The 27,489-nt window shown below is 42.6% G+C and overlaps 1 protein-coding gene across 1 annotated transcript; it reads left to right on the top strand.

Moving 5' to 3' along the window:
- Nucleotides 1-27,489, top strand: LOC122063684 (rho-related GTP-binding protein RhoJ-like). The gene is made up of 2 exons (XM_042627381.1): nt 1-525; nt 27,309-27,489. Exons 1-2 carry the CDS (start codon nt 364-366, stop codon nt 27,432-27,434), a joined length of 288 nt encoding a protein of 95 aa, XP_042483315.1. The 5' UTR covers nt 1-363; the 3' UTR covers nt 27,435-27,489.

Genomic DNA, 27,489 nt, shown 5'->3' with positions numbered 1-27,489 from the left:
ATTAAGTGAATTACAATTTCTTTAAGAGCCCCAAAATATCCCCAACTTATTACTATCCTTCTGGGGTTTGTCTTTGTTTCTACAAGAGTCATGTGCCTTTGCTTTAATCTGTTGGGCTTTAGCTTCGGAGGCGTGTGCTCGAGAGCGTACTATCGTTGAGGCCGAAGCTAAAACCCTTGATACCACCCTGTGGAATAGACTGGTCGCTATGGTTGTTGCCTCTGTAAGAGTACACACAAAGAAAGAGGAGAAAAAAATAAAGAGAGAGAGAAAGAAAGAATTTAACCTGTTGTAGGAGTGACCGCCGGCAACAACAGCTGCGCCATACACCTTGCCGGCAACAATTGACTGTAGGTGATCAGGATGGTTGTGGGTTTGAGTTTCCTGTTTCATGATTTTTGTTCAGCGCTTGCTAGGAATGATGAGATGGGCACTTCCAGGTTCATCAAGTGTGTTACGGTTGGAGATGGAGCTGTTGGGAAGACTCATCTTCTAATCTCCTACACTAGCAACACCTTCCCAAGTGTACTCTCTTCCCCCCCCCCCCCCCCCCACCTCCCCCTTCTTTGGCTGTGTGCGCTCTTTTACTTTCGTTTTTATGTTAACCGCATTTTGATTTCTTATGGGTTCTGTTTGATTTTTGTTTTCTGGGCAGGATTATGTTTCAACTGTTTTTGATAATTTCAGTGTAAACGTCACGGTTGATGGTCTATCAGAATTTTAGTTTCTTAAGATATGAAACTAAAATTCTGACAGAAAATCAGAATTCGATAGCTTGCTCTAAATGGTTCAAAACAGAATCTGATATAGATCTGATGTAATGGAATAACAGCAATAAGAGAGCTCATCAGTTGTCTGAAATCAGAATTGAGAAAACTGAACCCGAACTGAGAATTATCGGAACAGAGTAGAAGTTGGACTCTTAGAAATCAATGGGATTTTAAGGTTTAAAACAGATCTGAGACTAGAATAAGGAACAAGAAAAACAGAATAGAAAATAACGATATACTATGGCTGAAAGCCTGACACTAATTAGAAGAACAGAATGAAATTAAAGTGACTAGAATAAAGATGACAGAGAGAGAGAGAGAGAAATAACTTGCACAAGATAAAGAAAAGTTGCCAAAAACTAACCTGATCGATGGAGAGATGAAAATAAGAATATGAACTAGTAATCCCACCGGATTCTATGCTGAATCCCACAGTAATCCACGTAGAATCCACTAAGCAAGAATCCCTCTCTAATCCACAAAGACTGGTCTGAGATCTACAGAACTAAATGAGCAAAAAGCTTTTTTTATTCATAAGTTCATGTGCAGGGCTGAAGGCCCTTTCATCCTCATACAAACGGACTTTACATTTTCTACTTCCTTCAATTTCAGTTTCTTTTCTCATTTCCCTCGTCGTGGCTGTCTTCCTGGACCGTCTGTGAAATTATTGACCTGAAATTTTCATTTTCTCTTTCAATAAATATGGATTTTTGCAGAATTTTTTGCTGGGTTTCTTTCAATTGTTTGAATGGAATCTGCCGGAGTTTTTGGAATAGTTCCTTTCTGAATTATTTTGGAGGATTCTTGTTGGGTTATTTGTTTCTTTAAGTCAAAATAATTTGAGTTTTTAACTTGGATTGAGGAGGGAGAGAGACAAAAGCATCACTATCAGTGGGTATTTCTTCTATCAGTAAATTGGGATGGAAACCTCAATCGATTTAGGTGGAAGAAGGGGGGAAAAAGAGGTGTTCTTACCTTCATAATATGACCTCAATCAATTTAGGTGATCGTACAAATTGATGAACCCTCGATCGGAGATCGGAGTCAAGCACCTATCTCCCTCCAATGACTCCAAGAATTCCAAATTAATGAAACTTTGATCGGCTCTCAATAGAGTGTTTTATAACGAAAGGGGAAGGGGGTAAATGGGTCATTTAACACACACTTCTAATAGAGTTAACAGTATAGGGTGCGGTTGTAATTTCAAACTTTGGAGGGGGTCTAAGTGTAATACTTGAAACTTATAGGGGAGGGGAGTGTAATTACCTCTAGGAAGGTCTAGCTATAATACGTATAAGAACATTGTAGGATTTCTATCAGTTTGTATATTGATATGAAATAGTTGAGTCCGAGACAGTTTAGAACAACATGTAAGAATGCTCCCAATTCGACACTGATATTTTTTACGTTCCCCACTTTAGCTGAATTGGAGCTAGAGTGTGGCTCATCCTTAATTTTTATAATGGTCCAGCTCCTGTTAAATTAGTATGGGAGAAACAATTTGGAGGATTCTTGTTGGGTTATTTGCCTCATTAAGTCAAAAAAATTTCAGTTTTCAACCGGGGAGGGAGGTGGGAGAGAGACAAAAGCATCACTACCAGTGGGTATTTCTTCTATCAGTAAATTGGGATGGAAACCTCATTCGATTCAGGTGGAAGAAGGGTGAAAAAGAGGTGTTCTTACCTTCACAATATGAGCACCTCAATCGATTCAGGTGATCTGACCAATTGATGAACCCTCGATCAGAGATCGGAGTTAGGCACCTCTCTCCCTCCAACGGCTTCAAGAATTCCAAATTGATGAACCCTCAATCGGCTCTCAAGAGAGTGCTTTATAAAGAAAGGGGAAGGGGGTAAATGGGTCATTTAACATAAAATTCTAACAGAGATAATAGTATAGGGTGCGGTTGTAACTTCAAACTTCAGAGGGGCTCCAAGTGTAATACTTGAAACATATAGGGGAGGGGAGTGTAATTTCCTCTAGGAAGGTCTAGCTATAATACTTATAAGAACGTTGTAGGATTTCTATCAGTTTGTATCTTGATATAAAATAGTTGAGTCTGAGACAGTTTAGAACAAACATGTTCTTCAAATTACCTATCGGACAAAACAATATAAGAAATAAGTAAGAGAGCAGTTAGTATAGATAGAATATTATATCTTAGGAATTGGGTTCCTAGCATAATAAAACAAATATTCTCACCCTTAGACGAGCGTGGTACATATCATACACTTGAAGTCTACCAATGATGTTGTAACACCCTTAACTGGAAGCAACTAACCCTAGTGTTATCGCTTAGTTGGCATAAGAAGGTAGGCTACTCTGCCATGGATCCCTATATACAGTAGTGGGAGAGAGGGAATTTGGCTAATTCATGGGCTAAGAAAGGAGCATAAAAATAACCAAAAATGAGTGGAACCAGTCCTATAATAGGTGGATTCAAGAACCCAAAGGTTAGGAAAGCTAGTGGTGCAATCCCTTACCAACTCTTTCAAAGGCGGGGTTTTCCTTCGAGGAGCGATAAGAGTCTTCCAGGAAGAAGAAGGAGATTTCTTCTTTGGAAAGACAGTATAAGGGTTTAACAGAGGGGATGGAGTCTCAGGGATGATCTGATCTTCAGGGAGGTAATCAAACTCGTACAGAATCAATAGAAGAAAAAGAAGAAGATCGAGAGGAAGAAGAAGAGGACGACGAAGCAGAGCTTCGGGAAGAGGTTGAATGGCGGGAAAGAGACATACCAGAAGAAAGGCAGCAAGTCTAGTATCCGAGCAGCAGAACCCACCGACGAAACTCAGATAGATAAAAAGATGACTAGTCGAGGCAGATCAGGACCCCCGAGGTTCAAGTTCTCAGAGACAGATCAACCCGAGCCGTTACAGGGTAAAAGACGACCACTCCTTGGCCTGAAGACCCATCGCTCAAAGGGTTCTTTCTCTGTCACCAGAAAACCAAAACCACGAAGTAACCTGCAATAGGGCGTGGCCTAGAATGTCCTTTTAACTAGCAGAGGTTCAAGGCTCCCGGTGTGAATTATATCACATCCCTACCACTGATAAAGAACAGTTGTTTACTTTGGAGATTCCAACAAATCTCATTCCTGATTGGCAAAATTAGGGTTATACCCATCTCCACTTTGGTGCAATTAAATTTGCCCTTTCTTTCCATGGCAGGAAAGGTCTTCCTGTGTTCTCCTGGATTGCCCTCCTTGACAGTCGCTTTCTACGGTATGAACATGCCGTCATTGCTAATATTCAGACCACCTTGAACGCAGGAACTATATTTCTCACTCTTTACCCTAACTTCAACATAGCCCTAGCAGATCCCCATCTTCCTTCTGCCTTGAAGTTCCAGATCCAGATTTCTGGTACTCCACAGGCTCCTACGGCTTTAGCAGGAACTATCCACTATCAATTGGCTTATCGGTTACAAAATCATGCCTTTGATTTATCAAAAGGCCAAAATGAGGATGCTCTTTTCCTCTCGGTGGACTCGGACCATGTTCCAAGCCTTACCTATGTCCCTAGAAAAATACCCAGAGATGATCTTTATCGTCTCCTTCCTTCGTCTTGGGTTACGGCTTATGAACAACAAATGGCCACAACTCAACCTGCTCCTGTTGAACCCCTTCAGTCTACTGACCCACAGTTCATCACTTACCCCACAGGGTGAGGTTGAAATCAGATTTCCTCCCCCACAACCATTACCTTCTCCTTTTCCTTCTCAGTTTACAAGAATGATTCAAGAAAAAATTCCTGTCAAATCTTTTGATGCTCAAGGAAATCCGGTGTACTATTTCTCTGATCCAGTCACTGGTCATAAGTATTTTGACCTTTGTGATTGTGACGATTGTCTCCAAGACTTTGCTGACGAAACTTATTCCTCTCGTCCCAAAAGAAAGTCTTCCCAGACTATTCTACGGGAGAGATATGAGTCGGGAGACCCTACAGTTGGACCATTGAGTACTGAAGCCCGTTATCCCTTTATGGTGAAATACGGTGGTCCTCCTTTGGAACCTCTTTATGTTCCTCCACCTCCGGTTTGTCAACGTCCCCCACCTATTCATGCACCCTCTCCAATCGTCCCTCCTTGTTGCATGTATACCCCAGGATCTTCTTCTTCTTCTGCTCCCCTGCAGAATTTTCCTGGTCCTGCCGACTATGGTCCTGATTCTCATGGTGTCCGTCATGTATGGAAGGTCAAATCCCCTGTTTTACCCTCTGGGCAACAAAAAGAGATTTCTCAGGCTGAAGCAGCTTTAAATTGGAAAAATGAAAATGCCATCGTCCAAAACCAGTACCTTGAACGTATCCTTGCTTCTACTCAGCATACCCACAGTACTGTTGGCCGGCATACTCAATTACTTCAATCTCTTAAAGCTGAGATGGATCAAGTTCACACTGAACTTGCTGGTACTGCTTCCTCAACTGCTGATACGACCCAGGTCTTTGCTCTTATTGGACAAAAAGAGAAACATCTTAAGTTTCTTGAAGCTCAATTACATAGTCTACAACAAGCTCCACCTCAAGTAGCAACATTCAGTCGACAGAAACCTTTACCATTGGCAGTTCCTACTATGTCCTCTCAGGATCCTTTCACCATATATGCTACCCCGGCTTCTCCGGTAGTTGCTTCTCCTAGATCCTTCCCACTTGAAGAACTGAAGGCACTACAGCGTCAGCAACGCAATCTAAAGCCCAGGCCACAGCTTAAACCAGTCCCCTTTGATAAACCTTCTGCTCCACCTTTTCAACCATACCCTATGACTGTAACCTATCCTGCACCTTCGCCACCTGTTTCCACATATCCATCACCTTCACCTTCACCTCCTCGAACTAAGACCAAATATCCTCCCATAGGTGCCATAACTCCCTCTGGTGATGAGGTCTTAACTGAGCTTCTCACCACCCTAGCCCTTCATGACCCTAAACCTATTCCCTCTTTTATGAATACAGGTCCAGATCCACCTCCTGTCCCTTATCCTGAACCTCAAATGTTGAAGAGATGGATGGTGATCAGGATGATCCTATGGTCCATAAGCCTGAACCTCCTGAACCTCAACCTCCTCCTCACCCACCTTATGCTCCATTTTCAAACCAAGACCCCAAGCAGTTCTTTACCTTGGATGATGTCCCTGTTTCAAAATGGGCTTCTAAGTTTGCTGATTTTCATGCCTGGATTAATGCTGAACTTCTTCAAGAAGGTGCTACATCTGTCATTGTTCTGACTAAGTTTGTTGCTCGACTACAAGGTAAACTCAGGGAATGGTATTTAGCTCTTGGTGGGTACATACAACTCCAACTTGTTCAACTTCCTGAAGGCCAGTTCATCACAGTTCTATATCAAGAATTTCTTGGTCCTGTCTCGAATGATATTACAAAGGCTCGTGAAGAGTTTTTACAGTTGAAGTGTTGTTCTCTAGCTCATCCAGATCTTGACAAACACTTCTCCCGCATGACCGACAGATTCCATAAGATTGGTGGCCTTGATGATGAGAACCTTAAACAGATCTTTTTGAACTCCTTCCAGACCCTCTTGGTGCTGATACTCTCCAGTTTCTCCGCAACCAGAACATCACCTTGGCATCCTGCAATATTGGTTCTCTTACAGCTCTTGACAAACTCTGTAATGTCAAGAAAATCTGGACAGAATTACAATCAAAATCTGACAAGGTCTCTTCTACCTGCGACACTTCTTGGATGAAGATCAAGTGTAAAAGTTCTGATCACTCTTGTGATTGTCCTACAAAGAAGCCTTTCCATCATAAGAAGATCTTTCATTCTTCCCAAAATTGCTGGACCTGATTTTTGGTCAGGGGACCTTCAGGAAATTGCTGGAGAGATGTAGCAATATGAGGTTGAAGTTCATATTTTCCATTGGTAATAGTAACGCCAAGAAAATCAATGGTAGAAACACCAATTTGCATTTTCTTTGGGGAGAGCATGATGCCATAGTCTTGAACAATCTGATGGAAGTGCTGGAGGAGACATAGATGTTCAGCCTGTGTAGAGGAAAACAGAAGAATGTCATAAATATAGATCAGGGCATGATCTTGAATGGGAGAAAATATCTGCATCATGGCATGCTGAAATATTGATGGAGCCGTCTTTAGTCCAAACGGCATAACTGTCCACTATAAATGATAACCAGGGACACAAAAATCTATCTTCGGCCTATCTTCAGAGACAATCCCAAGTTGCCAAAATCCTGCTTTAAGATCAAACTTGGAGAAGATAGTTGCAGAGGCTGATTGAAGTAATAGTGCCGGGCGAGTTGGTAAGGGGAACTTATCATCAGCCAGAAAGAAATTCAGAGGCCGATAATTTATCACCATTCTCATCTTACCATGGATCTGTTCTGTTCTTTTGTTCACATAGAATGCCTGACATGCCTATGGAGACACAGTTGGTTCTAACAATCCTTGAGCTTGGAGTTGTTGGAGTTCTTGTACTGCAAGTGTCAAATGTTCTGGAGTCATACCAGGATGGCTGGCTTTTGTTGGATTGACATCTTCATTTTTCTTAAAAGGTAAGGAGATGAAGAACTTGGAATTCTGCCAGAGGGGATGAGTACATTTGGTCAGGAACTTAGTGTGAGAATCTGCACAGGAAGTGTGCAGAAGTTTTCCTGTAAATTCATCAAACGGAGTAGGACCTGTATCTGTTCCTGCAAGAAATATGTTAGAAAAAGGGGACCAGGGGAGAATTTGTTGTTTATACACAAGACCATGGGGTGTCCATTTAAGGGGTAGATGACTCAGGACATCAAAACCTATGATGAGGTCTTTTCCAGGACAGTGGGAGCCTAACATAACATGGGTGAATGAAAGGGTTGGAAGAAGTTGGATTTTAATGGGCTGTTTAGTGACAAGGGTGATATAAAAGGTTTCACCATTAGCTGCTAAAAAAGGAAGAGGGGGTTCTTGAGGTTTCCATAAATAGTTTGGGAGGACTTTTGGAGATAAGATGGTCGTTGCAGCACCTGTATCAAGGAAGGCTATTAGACGAACTGGTTTAGCATAAGGTTCAGGGATTAAGGTTACTGCAGCATGAGGTAAGGTGATAGATTGACAGGGAAGAGGTGTTTGAGTTGGGGAGAGGAAAGGGATAACCTGGTAGAGGGGATCAGAATCCTCGGACTCGGAAAGAGAAGACTCTGGGTCTGAGTCTGTAAGGCAACTTGGATTACCTTCATCAGGGTAATCAATAGCAAATAAGGAGAGGTCAGTGGGTTCTGCATCCAAAGAGTACAGAGACTCAAGGTCAGCATCTTGTAGATCATTATGATGGAGGGAAGCAAGCATATGGAGTACTTTTTCCTTCTTGCGAATATTAGGACAGTTTTTAGCAAAATGTCCATCTTTTCCACAAATGAAGCAAGAAGTATTCTTGTTCTTTCCTCGAAACTGTTTTTTATGGAGGAACTTCCAGTGAGGTTCAAACCGTCTAAACCGAGAAGGCTTAAAAGGAAACCATTTCTTGTGCTTCTGGGAAGAATGAAAGATCTTCTTATGATGGAAAGGCTTCTTTGTAGGACAATCACAAGAGTGATCAGAACTTTTACACTTGATCTTCATCCAAGAAGTGTCGTAGGCAGAAGAGACCTTGTCAGATTTTGATTGTAATTCTTTCTAGATTTTCTTGACATTACAGATTTTGTCAAGAGCTGTAAGAGCAAAGCTATACAGAGAGCCAATACTGCAGGATGCCAAGGTGATGTTCTGGTTGCGGAGAAACTGGAGAGTATCAGCACCAAGAGGGTCTGGAAGGGAGTTCAAAAAGATCTGTTTAAGGTTCTCATCATCAAGGCCACCAATCTTGTGGAATCTGTCGGTCATGCGGGAGAAGTGTTTGTCAAGNTCTTCTTCTTCTTCTGCACCCCTGCAGAATTTTCCTGGTCCTGCCGACTATGGTCCTGATTCTCATGGTGTCCGTCATGTATGGAAGGTCAAATCCCCTTTTTTACCCTTTGGGCAACAAAAAGAGATTTCTCAGGCTGAAGCAGTTTTAAATTGGAAAAATGAAAATGCCATCATCCAAAACCAGTACCTTGAACGTATCCTTGCTTCTACTCAGCATACCCACAGTACTGTTGGCCGGCATACTCAATTACTTCAATCTCTTAAAGTTGAGATGGATCAAGTTCACACTGAACTTGCTGGTATTGCTTCCTCGACTGCTAATACGACCCAGGTCTTTGCTCTTATTGGACAAAAAGAGATACATCTCAAGTTTCTTGAGGCTCAATTACACAGTCTATTACAAGCTCCACCTCAAGTAGCCCCCGGCTTCTCCGGTAGTTGCTTCTCCTAGATCCTTCCCACTTGAAGAACTGAAGGCACTACAGCGTCAGCAACGCAATCTGAAGCCCAGGCCACAGCTTAAACCAGTCCCCTTTGATAAACCTTCTCCTCAACCTTTTCAACCATACCCTATGACTGTAACCTATCCTGCACCTTCGCCACCTATTTCCACATATCCATCACCTTCACCTTCACCTCCTCGAACTAAGACCAAATATCCTCCCATAGGTGCCATAACTCCCTCTGGTGATGAGGTCTTAACTGAGCTTCTCACCACCCTAGCCCTTCATGACCCTAGACCTATTTCCTCTTTTATGAATACAGGTCCAGATCCACCTCCTGTCCCTTTTCCTGCACCTCCAAATGTTGAAGAGATGGATGGTGATCAGGATGATCCTATGGTCCATAATCCTGAACCTCCTGAACCTCAACCTCCTCCTCACCCACCTTATGCTCCATTTTCAAACCAAGACCCCAAGCAGTTCTTTACCTTGGATGATGTCCCTGTTTCAAAATGGGCTTTTAAGTTTGCTAATTTTCATGCCTGGATTAATGCTGAACTTATTCAAGAAGGTGCTACATCTATCAGTGTTCTGACTAAGTTTGTTGCTCGACTACAAGGTAAACTCAGGGAATGGTATTTAGCTCTTGGTGGGTACAGACAACTCCAACTTGTTCAAATTCCTGAAGGCCAGTTCATCACAGTTCTATATCAAGAATTTCTTGGTCCTGTCTCGAATGATATTACAAAGGCTCGTGAAGAGTTTTTACAGCTGAAGTGTTGTTCTCTAGCTCGTCCCGAGCTTGACAAACACTTCTCCCGCATGACCGACAGATTCCACAAGATTGGTGGCCTTGATGATGAGAACCTTAAACAGATCTTTTTGAACTCCCTTCCAGACCCTCTTGGTGCTGATACTCTCCAGTTTCTCCGCAACCAGAACATCACCTTGGCATCCTGCAGTATTGGCTCTCTGTATAGCTTTGCTCTTACAGCTCTTGACAAAATCTGTAATGTCAAGAAAATCTAGAAAGAATTACAATCAAAATCTGACAAGGTCTCTTCTGCCTACGACACTTCTTGGATGAAGATCAAGTGTAAAAGTTCTGATCACTCTTGTGATTGTCCTACAAAGAAGCCTTTCCATCATAAGAAGATCTTTCATTCTTCCCAGAAGCACAAGAAATGGTTTCCTTTTAAGCCTTCTCGGTTTAGACGGTTTGAACCTCACTGGAAGTTCCTCCATAAAAAACAGTTTCGAGGAAAGAACAAGAATACTTCTTGCTTCATTTGTGGAAAAGATGGACATTTTGCTAAAAACTGTCCTAATATTCGCAAGAAGGAAAAAGTACTCCATATGCTTGCTTCCCTCCATCATAATGATCTACAAGATGCTGACCTTGAGTCTCTGTACTCTTTGGATGCAGAACCCACTGACCTCTCCTTATTTGCTATTGATTACCCTGATGAAGGTAATCCAAGTTGCCTTACAGACTCAGACCCAGAGTCTTCTCTTTCCGAGTCCGAGGATTCTGATCCCCTCTACCAGGTTATCCCTTTCCTCTCCCCAACTCAAACACCTCTTCCCTGTCAATCTATCACCTTACCTCATGCTGCAGTAACCTTAATCCCTGAACCTTATGCTAAACCAGTTCGTCTAATAGCCTTCCTTGATACAGGTGCTGCAACGACCATCTTATCTCCAAAAGTCCTCCCAAACTATTTATGGAAACCTCAAGAACCCCCTCTTCCTTTTTTAGCAGCTAATGGTGAAACCTTTTATATCACCCTTGTCACTAAACAGCCCATTAAAATCCAACTTCTTCCAACCCTTTCATTCACCCATGTTATGTTAGGCTCCCACTGTCCTGGAAAAGACCTCATCATAGGTTTTGATGTCCTGAGTCATCTACCCCTTAAATGGACACCCCATGGTCTTGTGTATAAACAACAAATTCTCCCCTGGTCCCCTTTTTCTAACATATTTCTTGCAGGAACAGATACAGGTCCTACTCCGTTTGATGAATTTACAGGAAAACTTCTGCACACTTCCTGTGCAGATTCTCACACTAAGTTCCTGACCAAATGTACTCATCCCCTCTGGCAGAATTCCAAGTTCTTCATCTCCTTACCTTTTAAGAAAAATGAAGATGTCAATCCAACAAAAGCCAGCCATCCTGGTATGACTCCAGAACATTTGACACTTGCAGTACAAGAACTCCAACAACTCCAAGCTCAAGGATTGTTAGAACCAACTGTGTCTCCATAGGCATGTCAGGCATTCTATGTGAACAAAAGAACAGAACAGATCCATGGTAAGATGAGAATGGTGATAAATTATCGGCCTCTGAATTTCTTTCTGGCTGATGATAAGTTCCCCTTACCAACTCGCCCGGCACTATTACTTCAATCAGCCTCTGCAACTATCTTCTCCAAGTTTGATCTTAAAGCAGGATTTTGGCAACTTGGGATTGTCTCTGAAGATAGGCCGAAGATAGATTTTTGTGTCCCTGGTTATCATTTATAGTGGACAGTTATGCCGTTTGGACTAAAGACGGCTCCATCAATATTTCAGCATGCCATGATGCAGATATTTTCTCCCATTCAAGATCATGCCCTGATCTATATTTATGACATTCTTCTGTTTTCCTCTACACAGGCTGAACATCTATGTCTCCTCCAGCACTTCCATCAGATTGTTCAAGACTATGGCATCATGCTCTCCCCAAAGAAAATGCAAATTGGTGTTTCTACCATTGATTTTCTTGGCGTTACTATTACCAATGGAAAATATGAACTTCAACCTCATATTGCTACATCTCTCCAGCAATTTCCTGAAGGTCCCCTGACCAAAAATCAGGTCCAGCAATTTTGGGAAGAATGAAAGATCTTCTTATGATGGAAAGGCTTCTTTGTAGGACAATCACAAGAGTGATCAGAACTTTTACACTTGATCTTCATCCAAGAAGTGTCGCAGGTAGAAGAGACCTTGTCAGATTTTGATTGTAATTCTGTCCAGATTTTCTTGACATTACAGAGTTTGTCAAGAGCTGTAAGAGAACCAATATTGCAGGATGCCAAGGTGATGTTCTGGTTGCGGAGAAACTGGAGAGTATCAGCACCAAGAGGGTCTGGAAGGAGTTCAAAAAGATCTGTTTAAGGTTCTCATCATCAAGGCCACCAATCTTATGGAATCTGTCGGTCATGCGGGAGAAGTGTTTGTCAAGATCTGGATGAGCTAGAGAACAACACTTCAACTGTAAAAACTCTTCACGAGCCTTTGTAATATCATTCGAGACAGGACCAAGAAATTCTTGATATAGAACTGTGATGAACTGGCCTTCAGGAAGTTGAACAAGTTGGAGTTGTATGTACCCACCAAGAGCTAAATACCATTCCCTGAGTTTACCTTGTAGTCGAGCAACAAACTTAGTCAGAACAATGACAGATGTAGCACCTTCTTGAAGAAGTTCAGCATTAATCCAGGCATGAAAATCAGCAAACTTAGAAGCCCATTTTGAAACAGGGACATCATCCAAGGTAAAGAACTGCTTGGGGTCTTGGTTTGAAAATGGAGCATAAGGTGGGTGAGGAGGAGGTTGAGGTTCAGGAGGTTCAGGCTTATGGACCATAGGATCATCCTGATCACCATCCATCTCTTCAACATTTGAGGTTCAGGATAAGGGACAGGAGGTGGATCTGGACCTGTATTCATAAAAGAGGGAATAGGTTTAGGGTCATGAAGGGCTAGGGTGGTGAGAAGCTCAGTTAAGACCTCATCACCAGAGGGAGTTATGGCACCTATGGGAGGATATTTGGTCTTAGTTCGAGGAGGTGAAGGTGAAGGTGATGGATATGTGGAAACAGGTGGCGAAGGTGCAGGATAGGTTACAGTCATAGGGTATGGTTGAAAAGGTGGAGCAGAAGGTTTATCAAAGGGGACTGGTTTAAGCTGTGGCCTGGGCTTTAGATTGCGTTGCTGACGCTGTAGTGCCTTCAGTTCTTCAAGTGGGAAGGATCTAGGAGAAGCAACTACCGGAGAAGCCGGGGTAGCATATATGGTGAAAGGATCCTGAGAGGACATAGTAGGAACTGCCAATGGTAAAGGTTTCTGTCGACTGAATGTTGCTACTTGAGGTGGAGCTTGTTGTAGACTATGTAATTGAGCTTCAAGAAACTTAAGATGTTTCTCTTTTTGTCCAATAAGAGCAAAGACCTGGGTCGTATCAGCAGTTGAGGAAGCAGTACCAGCAAGTTCAGTGTGAACTTGATCCATCTCAGCTTTAAGAGATTGAAGTAATTGAGTATGCCGGCCAACAGTACTGTGGGTATGCTGAGTAGAAGCAAGGATACGTTCAAGGTACTGGTTTTGGATGATGGCATTTTCATTTTTCCAATTTAAAGCTGCTTCAGCCTGAGAAATCTCTTTTTGTTGCCCAAAGGGTAAAAAAGGGGATTTGACCTTCCATACATGACGGACACCATGAGAATCAGGACCATAGTCGGCAGGACCAGGAAAATTCTGCAGGGGTGCAGAAGAAGAAGAAGATCCTAGGGTATGCATGCAATAAGGAGGGACGATTGGAGAGGGTGCATGAACAGGTGGGGGAGGTTGACAAACAGGAGGTGGAAGAACATAAAGAGGTTCCAAAGGAGGAGCACCGTATTTCACCATAAAGGGATAACGGGCTTCAGTACTCAATGGTCCAACTGTAGGGTCTCCCGACTCATATCTCTCCCGTAGAATAGTCTGGGAAGACTTTCTTTTGGGATGAGAGGAATAAGTTTCATCAGCAGAGTCTTGGAGACAATCGTCACAATCACAAAGGTCAAAATACTTATGACCAGTGACTAGATCAGAGAAATAATACACCGGATTTCCTTGAGCATCAAAAGATTTGACAGGAATTTTTTCTTGAATCATTCCTGTAAACTGAGAAGGAAAAGGAGAAGGTAATGGTTGTGGGGGAGGAAATCTGATTTCAACCTCACCCTGTGGGGTGAGTGATGAACTGTGGGTCAGTAGACTGAAGGGGTTCAACAGGAGCAGGTTGAGTTGTGGCCATTTGTTGTTCATAAGCCGTAACCCAAGATGAAGGAAGGAGATGATAAAGATCATCTCTGGGTATTTGTCTAGGGACATAGGTAAGGCTTGGAACATGGTCCGAGTCCACCGAGAGGAAAAGAGCATCCTCATTTTGGCCTTTTGATAAATCAAAGGCATGATTTTGTAACCGATAAGCCAATTGATAGTGGATAGTTCCTGCTAAAGCCGTAGGACCCTGTGGAGTACCGAAAATCTGGATATGGAACTTCAAGGCAGAAGGAAGATGGGGATCTGCTAGGGCTATGTTGAAGTTAGGGTAAAGAGTGAGAAATATAGTTCCTACGTTCAAGGTGGTCTGAATATTAGCAATGATGGCATGTTCATACCGTAGAAAGCGACTGTCAAGGAGGGCAATCCGGGAGAACACGGGAAGACCTTTCCTGCCATGGAAAGAAACGGCAAATTTAATTGCACCAAAGTGGAGATGGGTATAACCCTGATTTTGCCAATCAGGAATGAGATTTGTTGGAATCTCCAAAGTAAACAATTGTTCTTTATCAATGGCAGGGATGTGATATAACTCTCACCGGGAGGCTTGAACCAACTCTTTCAAAGGTGGGGTTTTCCTTCGAGGAGCGATAAGAGTCTTCTAGGAAGAAGAAGGAGATTTCTTCTTTGGAAAGACAGTATAAGGGTTTAACAGAGGGGATGGAGTCGCAGGGATGATCTGATCTTCAGGGAGGTAATCAAACTCGTACAGAGAATCAATAGAAGAAAAAGAAGAAGATCGAGAGGAAGAAGAAGAGGACGACGAAGCAGAGCTTCGAGAAGAGGTTGAACGGCGGGAAAGAGTCATACCAGAAGAAAGGCAGCAAGTCCAGTATCCGAGCAACACAACCCACCGGCGAAACTCAGATAGATAAAAAGACGACTAGTCGAGGCCGATTAGGAACCCCGGGGTTCAAGTTCTCAGAGACAGATCAACCCGAGCCGTTACAGGGTAAAAGACGGCCACTCCTTGGCCTGAAGACCCATCGCTCAAAGGGTTCTTTCTCTGTCACCAGAAAACCAAAACCACGAAGTAACCTGCAATAGGGCGTGGCCTAGAACGTCCTTTTAACTAGCAGAGGTTCAAACCAGGTAGAGCCGGCCGCCGGAGAAGGACCTTAGCCGGAGAAGGAGGAAGGAAGTGGCTCTGATACCATTCTTATCTCAGGGTGTAAGTCATAATCGGGCTCTGGCCCAAACTTCATTCGTCAAAGGCTTTAAATAGCCGAGGATACAAGAGACATGTACAAAAGACATGTGGGACCCAAGACATGTGGCTTCACATGGACTTCACATGGACTTCACATGGTATGTGGGACTGTATGTCGGTAGTGTCGACATACATACAGTTATACAGACTTACATACGTACATACAAACAGACACTCATACACACTGGTATACATACTCATACACACTGGTATACATACTTATACTAATTAGTATCATACAAACAGACACTCATACACACTGGTATACATACTCATACTAATCGGTATCCGGATCAGATGAACTGCTGGTTGGGTAGAACGCAGATTTATCAACCAGCCAATCGTCATAGGCATCCATCAAGGGAGAAAGGTGAGAACAAGGAAGTTGACCATTCTGATGTAGTTCTCAAGCGGAATTAACAGTGTGAAGAAGGGGAGCTGGAACTTGATGAGGCTGGATATCATTCACTCTACACTTAGTATGAAGAAACTGTCTCCATTCTGAACCATGTTGGTTTCTGGTGGTGAAGAGTGCATAAGGCTTTGTTCCAAACACATGGTAATCTTTTGTGTAGTGTATGTAATGGCAGGGGTGTAGGTTGTCTGGAGGATCAGTTGTTTGGAGGATGGCTGGAGGTCGATGGAATAGAATAGTGATGTAGTGCATCGGGGAATCAGGAGGATCAGACTGTGGGAGTAAAGAGGTGAAAAGATGAAACCAGGTTTCTATGGGAGCAAAGAGCTGGAGAAATTGGAAGATGGTTAGGTTTGGTCGATGTGGATTGAGAGGAGACCACCAACGCATACACATAAATTGGATGGTTTGAAGAGGGAAGCTTAAGGCTATGGTGTAGGCTGTACATAAGTGCCAAAAAATGCACTTAAAGATAGAAGGTAACTCTTGTAGGTCATGGAAGGAGTTAAAGGTAAAAATTGTGAGGTAGGGAAACTCTGGGTGAAAGGAAGAACCAGCAAGAAATAGGCCTTCTTGACGAATGGCTATTTCTAAAAGCTGAATGGTTGTATGCTTACTGTAAGTAAGGACTGCTTTGTAGGTTAAGGTATGAAGGATTTCAGGGGGAAGGTGAGGGGGTATAGCACAGCAAAGGTTATGGCTGGGTTGAGGCTAAGGCTGGGAGGAAGATGAGGTAGAGGCACCTGGTGTTAATGGGTAAAGGATTGGGATTACAGAAAAGGTAGAAGTAGGGCGAGAAAGGAAGTCTGCCGAAACATTTGCTTTTCCTTTTATGTGTTTGATGTCAAAGGACCACTTTGAGAACCATTGAGCCCATCGTAGGAGTTGATCATTGGGAAGTGTGCGTTATCATATTCAAGCATTCGAGGGAAACTTGACATGTCTAGTTCAATGAGGAACCTGTGTCCAATGAGATGAAACTGGAATTTTTCAATACCTCGCCTGACTGCAAGAATTTCTTTGAATGTGGAATGATAATGAGCTTCAGATGGTTTAAACGAGCCACTCTTGTAACCACAGATAGTTCTTTTGGAATCAGGGGCTTCTTCAAGGAGAACTGCACCCCAGTGAGTGTCACTAGCATCAGTTTGAAGGACACGTCGTCCATCAGAAGGAATCTGTAAACAGGGAAGTCTTGTAGATAATTGTTTCAGAGCTTGGATAGCTGCTGAGTGTTCAGAAAACCAAGGAGGAGCTTTCTTTCTCAAGAGCTGATGAAGCACAGAGGTATGTGTGATTTGTTGAGGAAGAAACTTTGTCATGTAATTAACTATACCAAGGAATTGCTGGACCTGATTTTTGGTAGTTGTGTCGATGTGGCAGTGGCACTGTTCGGATGCATAATCCCACATCGCTCAGCAAGGCCGCCCACCGCGACTATATCAGTGCGACCTTACCTTCCCCTGTCAAGCCAGTTTTGACAGGTGCGCTGGCGCTCAATCTGGTATCAGAGCCGGGCGGTGGGGAGGGGAAGTTGTGTCGATGTGGCAGTGGCACTGTTCGAATGCATAATCCCACATCGCTCAGCGAGGCCGCCCACTGCGACTATATCAGTGCGACCTTACCTTCCCCTGTCAAGCTGGTTTTGACAGGTGCGCTGGCGCTTCAACATTTGGAGGTGCAGGATAAGGGACAGGAGGTGGATCTGGACCTGTATTCATAAAAGAGGGAATAGGTTTAGGGTCATGAAGGGCTAGGGTGGTGAGAAGCTCAGTTAAGACCTCATCACCAGAGGGAGTTATGGCACCTATGGGAGGATCTTTGGTCTTAGTTCGAGGAGGTGAAGGTGAAGGTGATGGATATGTGGAAATAGGTGGCGAAGGTGCAGGATAGGTTACAGTCATAGGGTATGGTTGAAAAGGTGGAGGAGAAGGTTTATCAAAGGGGACTGGTTTAAGCTGTGGCCTGGGCTTCAGATTGCGTTGCTGAAGCTGTAGTGCCTTCAGTTCTTCAAGTGGGAGGGATCTAGGAGAAGCAACTACCGGAGAAGCCGGGGTAGCATATATGGTGAAAGGATCCTGAGAGGACATAGTAGGAACTGCCAATGGTAAAGGTTGCTGTCGACTGGATGTTGCTACTTGAGGTGGAGCTTGTAATAGACTGTGTAATTGAGCTTCAAGAAACTTGAGATGTTTCTCTTTTTGTCCAATAAGAGCAAAGACCTGGGTCATATCAGCAGTCGAGGAAGCAATACCAGCAAGTTCAGTGTGAACTTGATCCATCTCAGCTTTAAGAGATTGAAGTAATTGAGTATGCCGGCCAACAATACTGTGGGTATGCTGAGTAGAAGCAAGGATACGTTCAAGGTACTGGTTTTGGACGATGGCATTTTCATTTTGCCAATTTAAAGCTGCTTCAGCCTGAGAAATCTATTTTTGTTGCCCAGAGGGTAAAACAGGGGATTTGACCTTCCATACATGACGGACACCATGAGAATCAGGACCACAGTCGGTAGGACCAGGAAAATTCTGCAGGGGAGCAGAAGAAGATCCTGGGGTATACATGCAACAAGGAGGGACGATTGGAGAGGGTGCATGAATAGGTGGGGGAGGTTGACAAACCGGAGGTGGAGGAACATAAAGTGGTTCCAAAGGAGGAGCACCGTATTTCACCATAAAGGGATAACGGGCTTCAGTACTCAATGGTCCAACTGTAGGGTCTCCCGACTCATATCTCTCCCATAGAATAGTATGGGAAGACTTTCTTTTGGGACGAGAGGAATAAGTTTCATCAGCAGAGTCTTGGAGACAATCGTCACAATCACAAAGGTCAAAATACTTATGACCAGTGACTGGATCAGAGAAATAGTACAGTTGAGGTGGAGCTTGTAATAGACTGACGCTGTAGTGCCTTCAGTTCTTCAAGTGGGAAGGATCTAGGAGAAGCAACTACCGGAGAAGCCGGGGGCTACTTGAGGTGGAGCTTGTAATAGACTGTGTAATTGAGCCTCAAGAAACTTGAGATGTTTCTCTTTTTGTCCAATAAGAGCAAAGACCTGGGTCGTATTAGCAGTCGAGGAAGCAATACCAGCAAGTTCAGTGTAAACTTGATCCATCTCAGCTTTAAGAGATTGAAGTAATTGATTATACCGGCCAACAGTAGTGTGGGTATGCTGAGTAGAAGCAAGGATACGTTCAAGGTACTGGTTTTCGACGATGGCATTTTCATTTTACCAATTTAAAGCTGCTTCAGCCTGAGAAATCTCTTTTTGTTGCCCAGAGGGTAAAAAAGGGGATTTGACCTTCCATACATGACGGACACCATGAGAATCAGGACCATAGTCGGCAGGACCAGGAAAATTCTGCAGGGGTGCAGAAGAAGAAGAAGATCCTAGGGTATGCATGCAATAAGGAGGGACGATTGGAGAGGGTGCATGAACAGGTGGGGGAGGTTGACAAACCGGAGGTGGAGGAACATAAAGAGGTTCCAAAGGAGGAGCACCGTATTTCACCATAAAGGGATAACGGGCTTCAGTACTCAATGGTCCAACTGTAGGGTCTCCCGACTCATATCTCTCCCGTAGAATAGTCTGGGAAGACTTTCTTTTGGGACGAGAGGAATAAGTTTCATCAGCAGAGTCTTGGAGACAATCGTCACAATCACAAAGGTCAAAATACTTATGACCAGTGACTGGATCAGAGAAATAATACACCGGATTTCCTTGAGCATCAAAAGATTTGATAGGAATTTTTTCTTGAATCATTCCTGTAAACTGAGAAGGAAAAGGAGAAGGTAATGGTTGTGGGGGAGGAAATCTGATTTCAACCTCACCCTGTGGGGTGAGTGATGAACTGTGGGTCAGTAGACTGAAGGGGTTCAACAGGAGCAGGTTGAGTTGTGGCCATTTGTTGTTCATAAGCCATAACCCAAGACGAAGGAAGGAGATGATAAAGATCATCTCTGGGTATTTGTCTAGGGACATAGGTAAGGCTTGGAACATGGTCCGAGTCCACCGAGAGGAAAAGAGCATCCTCATTTTGGCCTTTTGATAAATCAAAGGCATGATTTTGTAACCGATAAGCCAATTGATAGTGGATAGTTCCTGCTAAAGCCGTAGGAGCCTGTGGAGTACCAGAAATCTGGATCTGGAACTTCAAGGCAGAAGGAAGATGGGGATCTGCTAGGGCTATGTTGAAGTTAGGGTAAAGAGTGAGAAATATAGTTCCTGCATTCAAGGTGGTCTGAATATTAGCAATGACGGCATGTTCATACCGTAGAAAGCGACTGTCAAGGAGGGCAATCCGGGAGAACACGGGAAGACCTTTCTTGCCATGGAAAGAAAGGGAAAATTTAATTGCACCAAAGTGGAGATGGGTATAACCCTGATTTTGCCAATCAGGAATGAGATTTGTTGGAATCTCCAAAGTAAACAACTGTTCTTTATCAGTGGCAGGGATGTGATATAACTCACACCGGGAGGCTTGAACCAACTCTTTCAACGGCGGGGTTTTCCTTTGAGGAGCGATAAGAGTCTTCCAGGAAGAAGAAGGAGATTTCTTCTTTTGAAAGATAGTATAAGGGTTTTAACAGAGGGGATGGAGTCTCAGGGATGATCTGATCTTCAGGGAGGTAATCAAACTCATACAGAGAATCAATAGAAGAAAAAGAAGAAGATCGAGAGGAAGAAGAAGAGGACGACGAAGCAGAGCTTCGAGAAGAGGTTGAACGGCGGGAAAGCGACATACCAGAAGAAAGGCAGCAAGTCCAGTATCCGAGTAGCACAACCCACCGGTGAAACTCAGATAGATAAAAAGACGACTAGTCGAGGCCGATCAGGACCCCTGGGGTTCAAGTTCTCAGAGACAGATCAACCCGAGTCGTTACAGGGTAAAAGACGGCCACTCCTTGGCCTGAAGACCCATCGCTCAAAGGGTTCTTTCTCTGTCACCAGAAAACCAAAACCACGAAGTAACCTGCAATTGGGCGTGGCCTAGAACGTCCTTTTAACTAGCAGAGGTTCTAACCAGGTAGAGCCGGCCGCCGGAGAAGGACCTTAGCCGGAGAAGGAGGAAGGAAGTGGCTCTGATACCATTCTTATCTCAGGGTGTAAGTCATAACCGGGCTCTGCCCCAAACTTCATTCATCAAAGTAGCAAGCCGGTTCGGCTACCAGAATGCAGGAAAAATTAGAATTTTTTACCGGGACCCATATGCCTTCACCCACAAGCATCGCTCTTACCCAACATGTAGGGGTCATCATGCTGACCAAATCCAAATTTAATAAGTCAATATTTGGTGGGGTTTATTAAAGGGTATTAAATTTTATATAAGTTATGTTTTAGAATTAGTTTTTAGAATTCAATTTTAGAACTAATTTTGTAGTTGGACTGGTTCAGCCAAACAAGCCTTAAGGACCCTCAGGGCTGAACCTTAATTGCCCAAAACTGCCTCTGTTATTCCATTATTCTGCTGTATACTATGGTGGAACAGTAAGAAAGAAAAGGAGAAGGAGCAGAGGGGGACTGTTGTACATGGACTGCAGCTGCTGCCCCTATTGCTACTGCTCCACCTTTATCTACTACTGCTGGTTGTTGGACTGCAGTGGCTACCCATATTGTTACTGGTTCTGCCAAACGGGCCCTAACGATCCTTAGGTCTGAACCATAAAAGCCAAAAACTGCCTTTGTTGTTCCATTATTCTGCTGTATAGTATGGTGGAACAATAAGAAGATGACGAAGAAGAAGAGGGGGCCGTAGTTGAACATGGCTTGCAGCTACTGCCCCTATTGCTGCTGCCACACCTTCATCTGCTGCTGCTGGTTGTTGGTGCAAGCGAAGGCTAAATGATGAAGCCTCTTGCGGCTGCATAAGGTTACTACTTATACAAGAAATAAGGAAGGAAATTATTGTACAAGAAGGTGGTTGCAGCCCATATTTGGAATTAGCTGTTGTCCTGCCGCTAATCATGATTGAGGATAGTAGTTCAAGCATATGGAGCTTAGCAAAGCTGCTGTCTAGAAGTTGAGATGTTGCTAGGACTGAAATTGCTACAAACTAAAGCTGATTTGAGCTTGGAAGATTGCTACTACTTGGCTGTACATAGTGTTGATGTTGCACGCTGCTAGGTTGGGCTGATAGAACCTTCTTTACGATGTACACTTACTCAGTAAGGTAAAATTCCACCACCCTAATTGTTGTGCAGTAGTTTCATTAAGCAGGAATGAAAACCGGTTAGGGTTTCAAGCATGCAGCCAGTGGAATTTTGTAAATTGGTTAGGAATTCTGTAAATTAGGGACTAAAATTTAGTCCCTATATACTTATTTTGTACTCAGTGGAAGAATTCCTAAATTTAGTAGGAGTTTAGGATTTTACATTAGCCTTTACCTATCTCTGGGAACTCCAATTGGGAGAAATTTTAGCATGCATGGTAGTAAATTAGTAATTGAAGTTGGGATTAGTAAATTTAGTTAATTAGATTCGGGTTTTATGTATGCCATGAGTTCTTACCTAATTTTGTTTAAGAAATCATAGAAGAATGCTCCTAATTTGTCACTGATTCCTTTCCCTCTTAGAGCTGAATTGGAGCTGGAGTGTGGCTCATCCATACTTTTTATAATGGTCCAACTCCGATTATGGTTGCTACAGTTTACTGCTCAGTTAGAACATGCAAACTATAAATAAGAAATTGGCCCAGAGGGTGACCTTGGGAAGAAGCCTCCGATGCCTAAGTCAGTATTCGGATAAAAATGAAAGGGGGAGTAGGCAGCGCTCTGAGTGTTCTTAGTGTTATACCTTAAAAATAAGTTTAAGTCTTTTTATATCATAGTCACTGACTCTTCCCATTGGCTGGCTGGTTGCTATCCTTGCTGATGTGGACTCGTGAGGTTTTGATGGATCAATCACCATCTTAGCTGAGGTGGCAGATGACAAGTACCCTCAATAGCTTAAAAGAGTTGCAAATTATATGAAAAGTACTCTCAATAACTTAAAAGATGTGCATATAACAAGTTCACTCAATGACTTAAAAGAGCTGCAAATTATATAAAAGTACTCTCAATAACTTAAAATACATGCAAATTATATGACAAGTAATCCCAACAACTTAAGAAGGTCTAGCAATAATACTTATAAGAATGTTATAGGATTTGTATCCAATCTGATACCAACCAATTTTCACATCATCCGGAAGCCAATTTTCCTTACCATATGCATATCTTTCCTTACCACATGTCGATAGTCATTTTAGGTCTGCCCTTACCTCTTCTGGAACCCTCTATTCACATTCAGTCACTTTTCCAAATTGGGCCATCTATATGTCTCCAAGAGAAGGGAAAAAGATGAGGGTGTCCCACTCTCTCTCTCTCTCTCTCTTTTCTTCTCTCTTTTCAAAATCTGTAGCCTTGTGAGATGCTGCCAACCTACCCTTTTCTCTTTTTATTTCCCAAGTTCTCTTCCTAATTCACAGAAGGAATAAAATCTTTAAGGGCCAATCAACTTTCTCCAAAAGTGTTGCCCATATGCTCCCTTGATTATACAATTTGTCCCCCTTGATTAGATAATTTGTCCCCCCTTGATTTGAGTCTTACAAGGAAGGGAAAGATGATAATCAATTTTCCCCCTTGATTAGACAATTTGTCCCCGTTGATTTGAATCTCACAAGGAAGGGGAAAAATACATCACTAAGTTAGTATAAATAAAATGATAGTAATCAAGGTGTCAAATCATAATTGCTTGAATTTAAATAATTAGCATAATAGGTAAGGGGGTTTGAAAATCAACCATAAATATATAAACCAAATAAGAAAATAATGTGAGGTGGGGAGATAAAATAAAATATTTAATATGGTTTATAATAGGCAAGTAATGGTAAGGCAAATTAGGAGTTTCTATAAGTGATCGACAACTAAAAAGGCAGTTATGCATCACCACATAATTACCATGAAAGGTATTAGTCTAAAAAAGGAATTTTAGAATTCAAAAACATTTAAAAAGTTACCAAAACTAGAGTGGTGATAAGTCCAAAGAATCTTGGACTTTGGTCAACAAGTTTATATTTTGACCACCACGTCATCCATTAAAAACATTGACTTTAACTGCCCCATCATCAGCTGACTCATCACTTCGGATCAGAGTTGGACTAAGTCAAAGAAAAATTAGGGGTATTATAGTGCACTAATTCTATTACATGTACAGTAAGTCTACAATTTAAGTTCTACAGTTGGGTATCTAGCTTAGGGAAAAGGAATCTCTTACATGTTGTCCCAAACCCAACTGTAAAAGAGTGCAGAGACAACAAAAAACCTGTATACTACCCGAATTTTACAAAAACAGTATACATAATATTCCAATTCAACAAAATCAGCAAACATAGTAAACTGATTTTGTTTCTGCATTTAATTCAGCCCAATTCCCAGGTATAAAGTCCAAGGTTCCCACTTCTGGGTGGCTGTATACTTGGGAAATGGCTGGGAACTTGGATGATTATACATGCACCCTACTAAATTGAGAGTCAACAAGAAATAAATTTCTCATCTTGGCATGCAAATTATACTCATGCAATCCCTGCAGCTGAACCACAACAAGTTCTATGCATACAATCCAAAATTCCCAATTCTGGCATGCATGCTTGGGAAATCTTGGCTGATTGCACATCTATGCTACTGAATTAAACAAATCAGAGATGATACTCTCACCACAATTGCAGGTACAGTAGCAGGAACAAGTGCAGCAACCATGGACAACAGCCTCATGCACATGCACCATCTTCTCTTTCCATTCTCTTCTTCTCCTCTCTCTCTCCACCGATTTTATAAGGTGAGAAATGAGAGAATGGGAGGATGAAATCCTTTTTATTCTTTTTTTAACCCTTTAAGGCCTGCTTGGTTTGGGGCTTTTAAAAATTAACTCATTTGACCCCTTGTACTGCTATGTGGGCCCACCTAATGCTTTTCATGTCAGGTGCTATAAGACCAGTATAAGATGCCCCATCAGCCTATGGGACTGGTTGATCCATGCATGTGAGTCAGTAGGGCCCATAGACACTTAATGCAGTTTATAGCAGTGCAGCACCACCGGCTGGCTGGTGGTGACATAGGTGACCTATCGATAGCCTGCAATATGCCCACCAAGCAGTCACCAACTCTAGGTCTTGAGGTCAGCTGTGTTTGTGACCTTGGGACCATAGAGTAGGCCCATTTCACCTTCATACCTCGCATAGTATACATAGGCAAATTAGGTTAATTTTTCCCTCTATGTACACTCCCTTTGCCAAGCAACCAACCCAGTTGTCCTCAATGCGCTACTATGACCTAGCACCTGGACAAGCAGCTGTGTTTGGACATGGGGTGTCACATCTACTGCCATATACCTTAGCCTATCTAAGGTGGGTGTGACACACTAATCTACTCTGGTGGGATCTCTTTATCCACTATTGAGACTGAAGCTAATCCTTGAGCCTGATAAGGGCTTATTGGTCCTATCGGGTTCTACTTTGTGTTTTAGGGTTTGCCTCCTTATGTGAGGGACCTTATTGTAATTAGGGACATATTTTTTTATGTTATATATATATATATATCATAATGACCTGCGATCAGACCTATTCTGGACTGATCACAGGCTGCTCTCACTTTGGGACTGCTATCGGTCTCTTCTCTTTCTTCTTCTCTTCTTCTTCTTCTCTTTTCAGTTTTTTTGGTTGTGATTACAAGAATCTGGGATTGTAACATGGTATCAGATCTTGTGTAATCAAACCAAGTGGTTTTATTGATCAACATCTGCTGAGTTTCACCATACGTTACTCTTCTCTGGTGCGCAGCCACCTTTTTGCTGCATCTACTACCTGGTTCTGACCTGGTTATCATGATATAAATACAACTAGGTCCCTTCACTATTATTACTTGTTTCGGATGTGTACTGGTTGAGGTCAAGACTTCTCTCTCTGGTTTTTTATGGCTGCTGCCCCTGTTTGTGGGCTTATTTCCTTTTGATATTAAAGTTGCTGTTGTCTACTGTTTTGCGTCCCTATGCGGCTAGTGTTTTAAAGTTGACTTGTTCTCATTCTTAGGAACAATCGACCCCAAACAACAGTGTCATTCCTTAAAAAAAAAAAAAGGTTCTGCTGTTAGTACTGCGCTGGTTTTCAGATATGAAGATCTTTATGGCTGAGACCAAAGATATGACTACCCCTACTACTGCCTCTTCTACCTCAGACAACATTAATGTCTAGATTACCTCCGTTAAGCTCAAGGGTAACTCCAACTACCTCCTTTGGGCTCAATCGGTGAAGGTGTACTTGATGGCTAAGGGAAAACCCAAGTATACCACTTCTGATCCACCTTTATCTTCAGATACTGGTTATGATGACTGGCTGAAGGAGAATGCCCTTATTGTAATCTGGCTATGGAATAGTATGGAATCTGATGTGGCTGCCAATATCATGTTCCATTCTACTGCAAAGGGAGTATGGGATGATTTGCAAGAAATATACTCTCAAGAAAAGAACATGACAAGAATTTATGATATTTATGAGAAGTTGTTTCAGTTTTTCCAGTTTGAGATATCTCTTTCAGAGTATTACAGTACATTCAGGGGAATGGTGGAAGAACTCAATGTTTTCCAGCCCTTAACCACTAATATTGACAAGCTAAAGGCTCAGTGTAATGAATTTTTTGTCTCCAAGTTTTTGGCTGGTTTGAATAATGATCTGAAGGCAGTGAAGGGTCACTTACTTACGGGTGACACGGTTCCTACTTTGAATGATGTTTATTCCTGATTGTAGCAAATCCCCTCCTCAACCAAACCTAATCAATCTTCCGAAGACAACTTTGCTTTTGTTGCTAACAGTGGCCATGGTCGTGGTCACAGTCATGGGGGAGGATGTGGCTCTGCTAGTCGATGTCCTACTGGACAGCCATCTAATTGCGCTGCTCGGCAGTGCACATACCGTGGGAAGCCTAACCATATAGTTGAGACTTGTTGGGCAAAGCATGGCAAGCCAGAATGGGCAACCCAGTTGGCCAATCATGCAGTGTCGGATGATGGTACTGACACAGTGTCTTCAGTTGCTACTAAACCTACACCATCTTTAGGGGATTCTTCTACTAGTCTGCACAATGACATCAATTAGTTGCTCCGGAACTTGCACACTCTGGAGGCATCCTCTAATACATCCAATGGTGCGTCTACATCTACTGCTACCCTCACCCACACAAGTACCTCAACCCTTCTTACTACTAAATCTACCCATTGGATCATTAATTCAAATGCTTCTGCCCATATGACAGGTAAGTCATCACTTTTTAAGAACTTTTCTACTAGTTCCACTTCAAATTCTGTGATCCTTGCTAAAAGTGCTTCAACACCGGTTCTAGGTCATGGTTCTATTCCACCTACCCCATCCATAAACTTATCCTTTGTCTTACATATTCCTCAATTTCCATTAAGTCTTCTCTCTGTGATTCAATTAACTAGTTTGCTAAATTGTTCAGTAACATTCTTTCCTTCTTACTGTGTCTTTCAGGATCTTCACACGAGGAATACGATTGGTGGAGGGTGTGAAAAGAATGGATTATATTACCTCAACAATGGCTGTCCTATCTCTTCTGATGTTGCTACAGCTATTGGAGACGTTACTCCCTTCCAATAGCATTATCATTTAGGTCATTTGTCACTTTCTAGGTTACAACTTTTATTTCCTAGCT

This window comes from Macadamia integrifolia, unplaced genomic scaffold (assembly GCF_013358625.1).
Source record: "Macadamia integrifolia cultivar HAES 741 unplaced genomic scaffold, SCU_Mint_v3 scaffold1423, whole genome shotgun sequence".
In the NCBI taxonomy this organism is placed as follows: domain Eukaryota; kingdom Viridiplantae; phylum Streptophyta; class Magnoliopsida; order Proteales; family Proteaceae; genus Macadamia; species Macadamia integrifolia.
The sequence above is the reverse complement of the archived record's forward strand: the minus strand, read 5'-3'. Positions and strand labels throughout refer to the sequence as shown.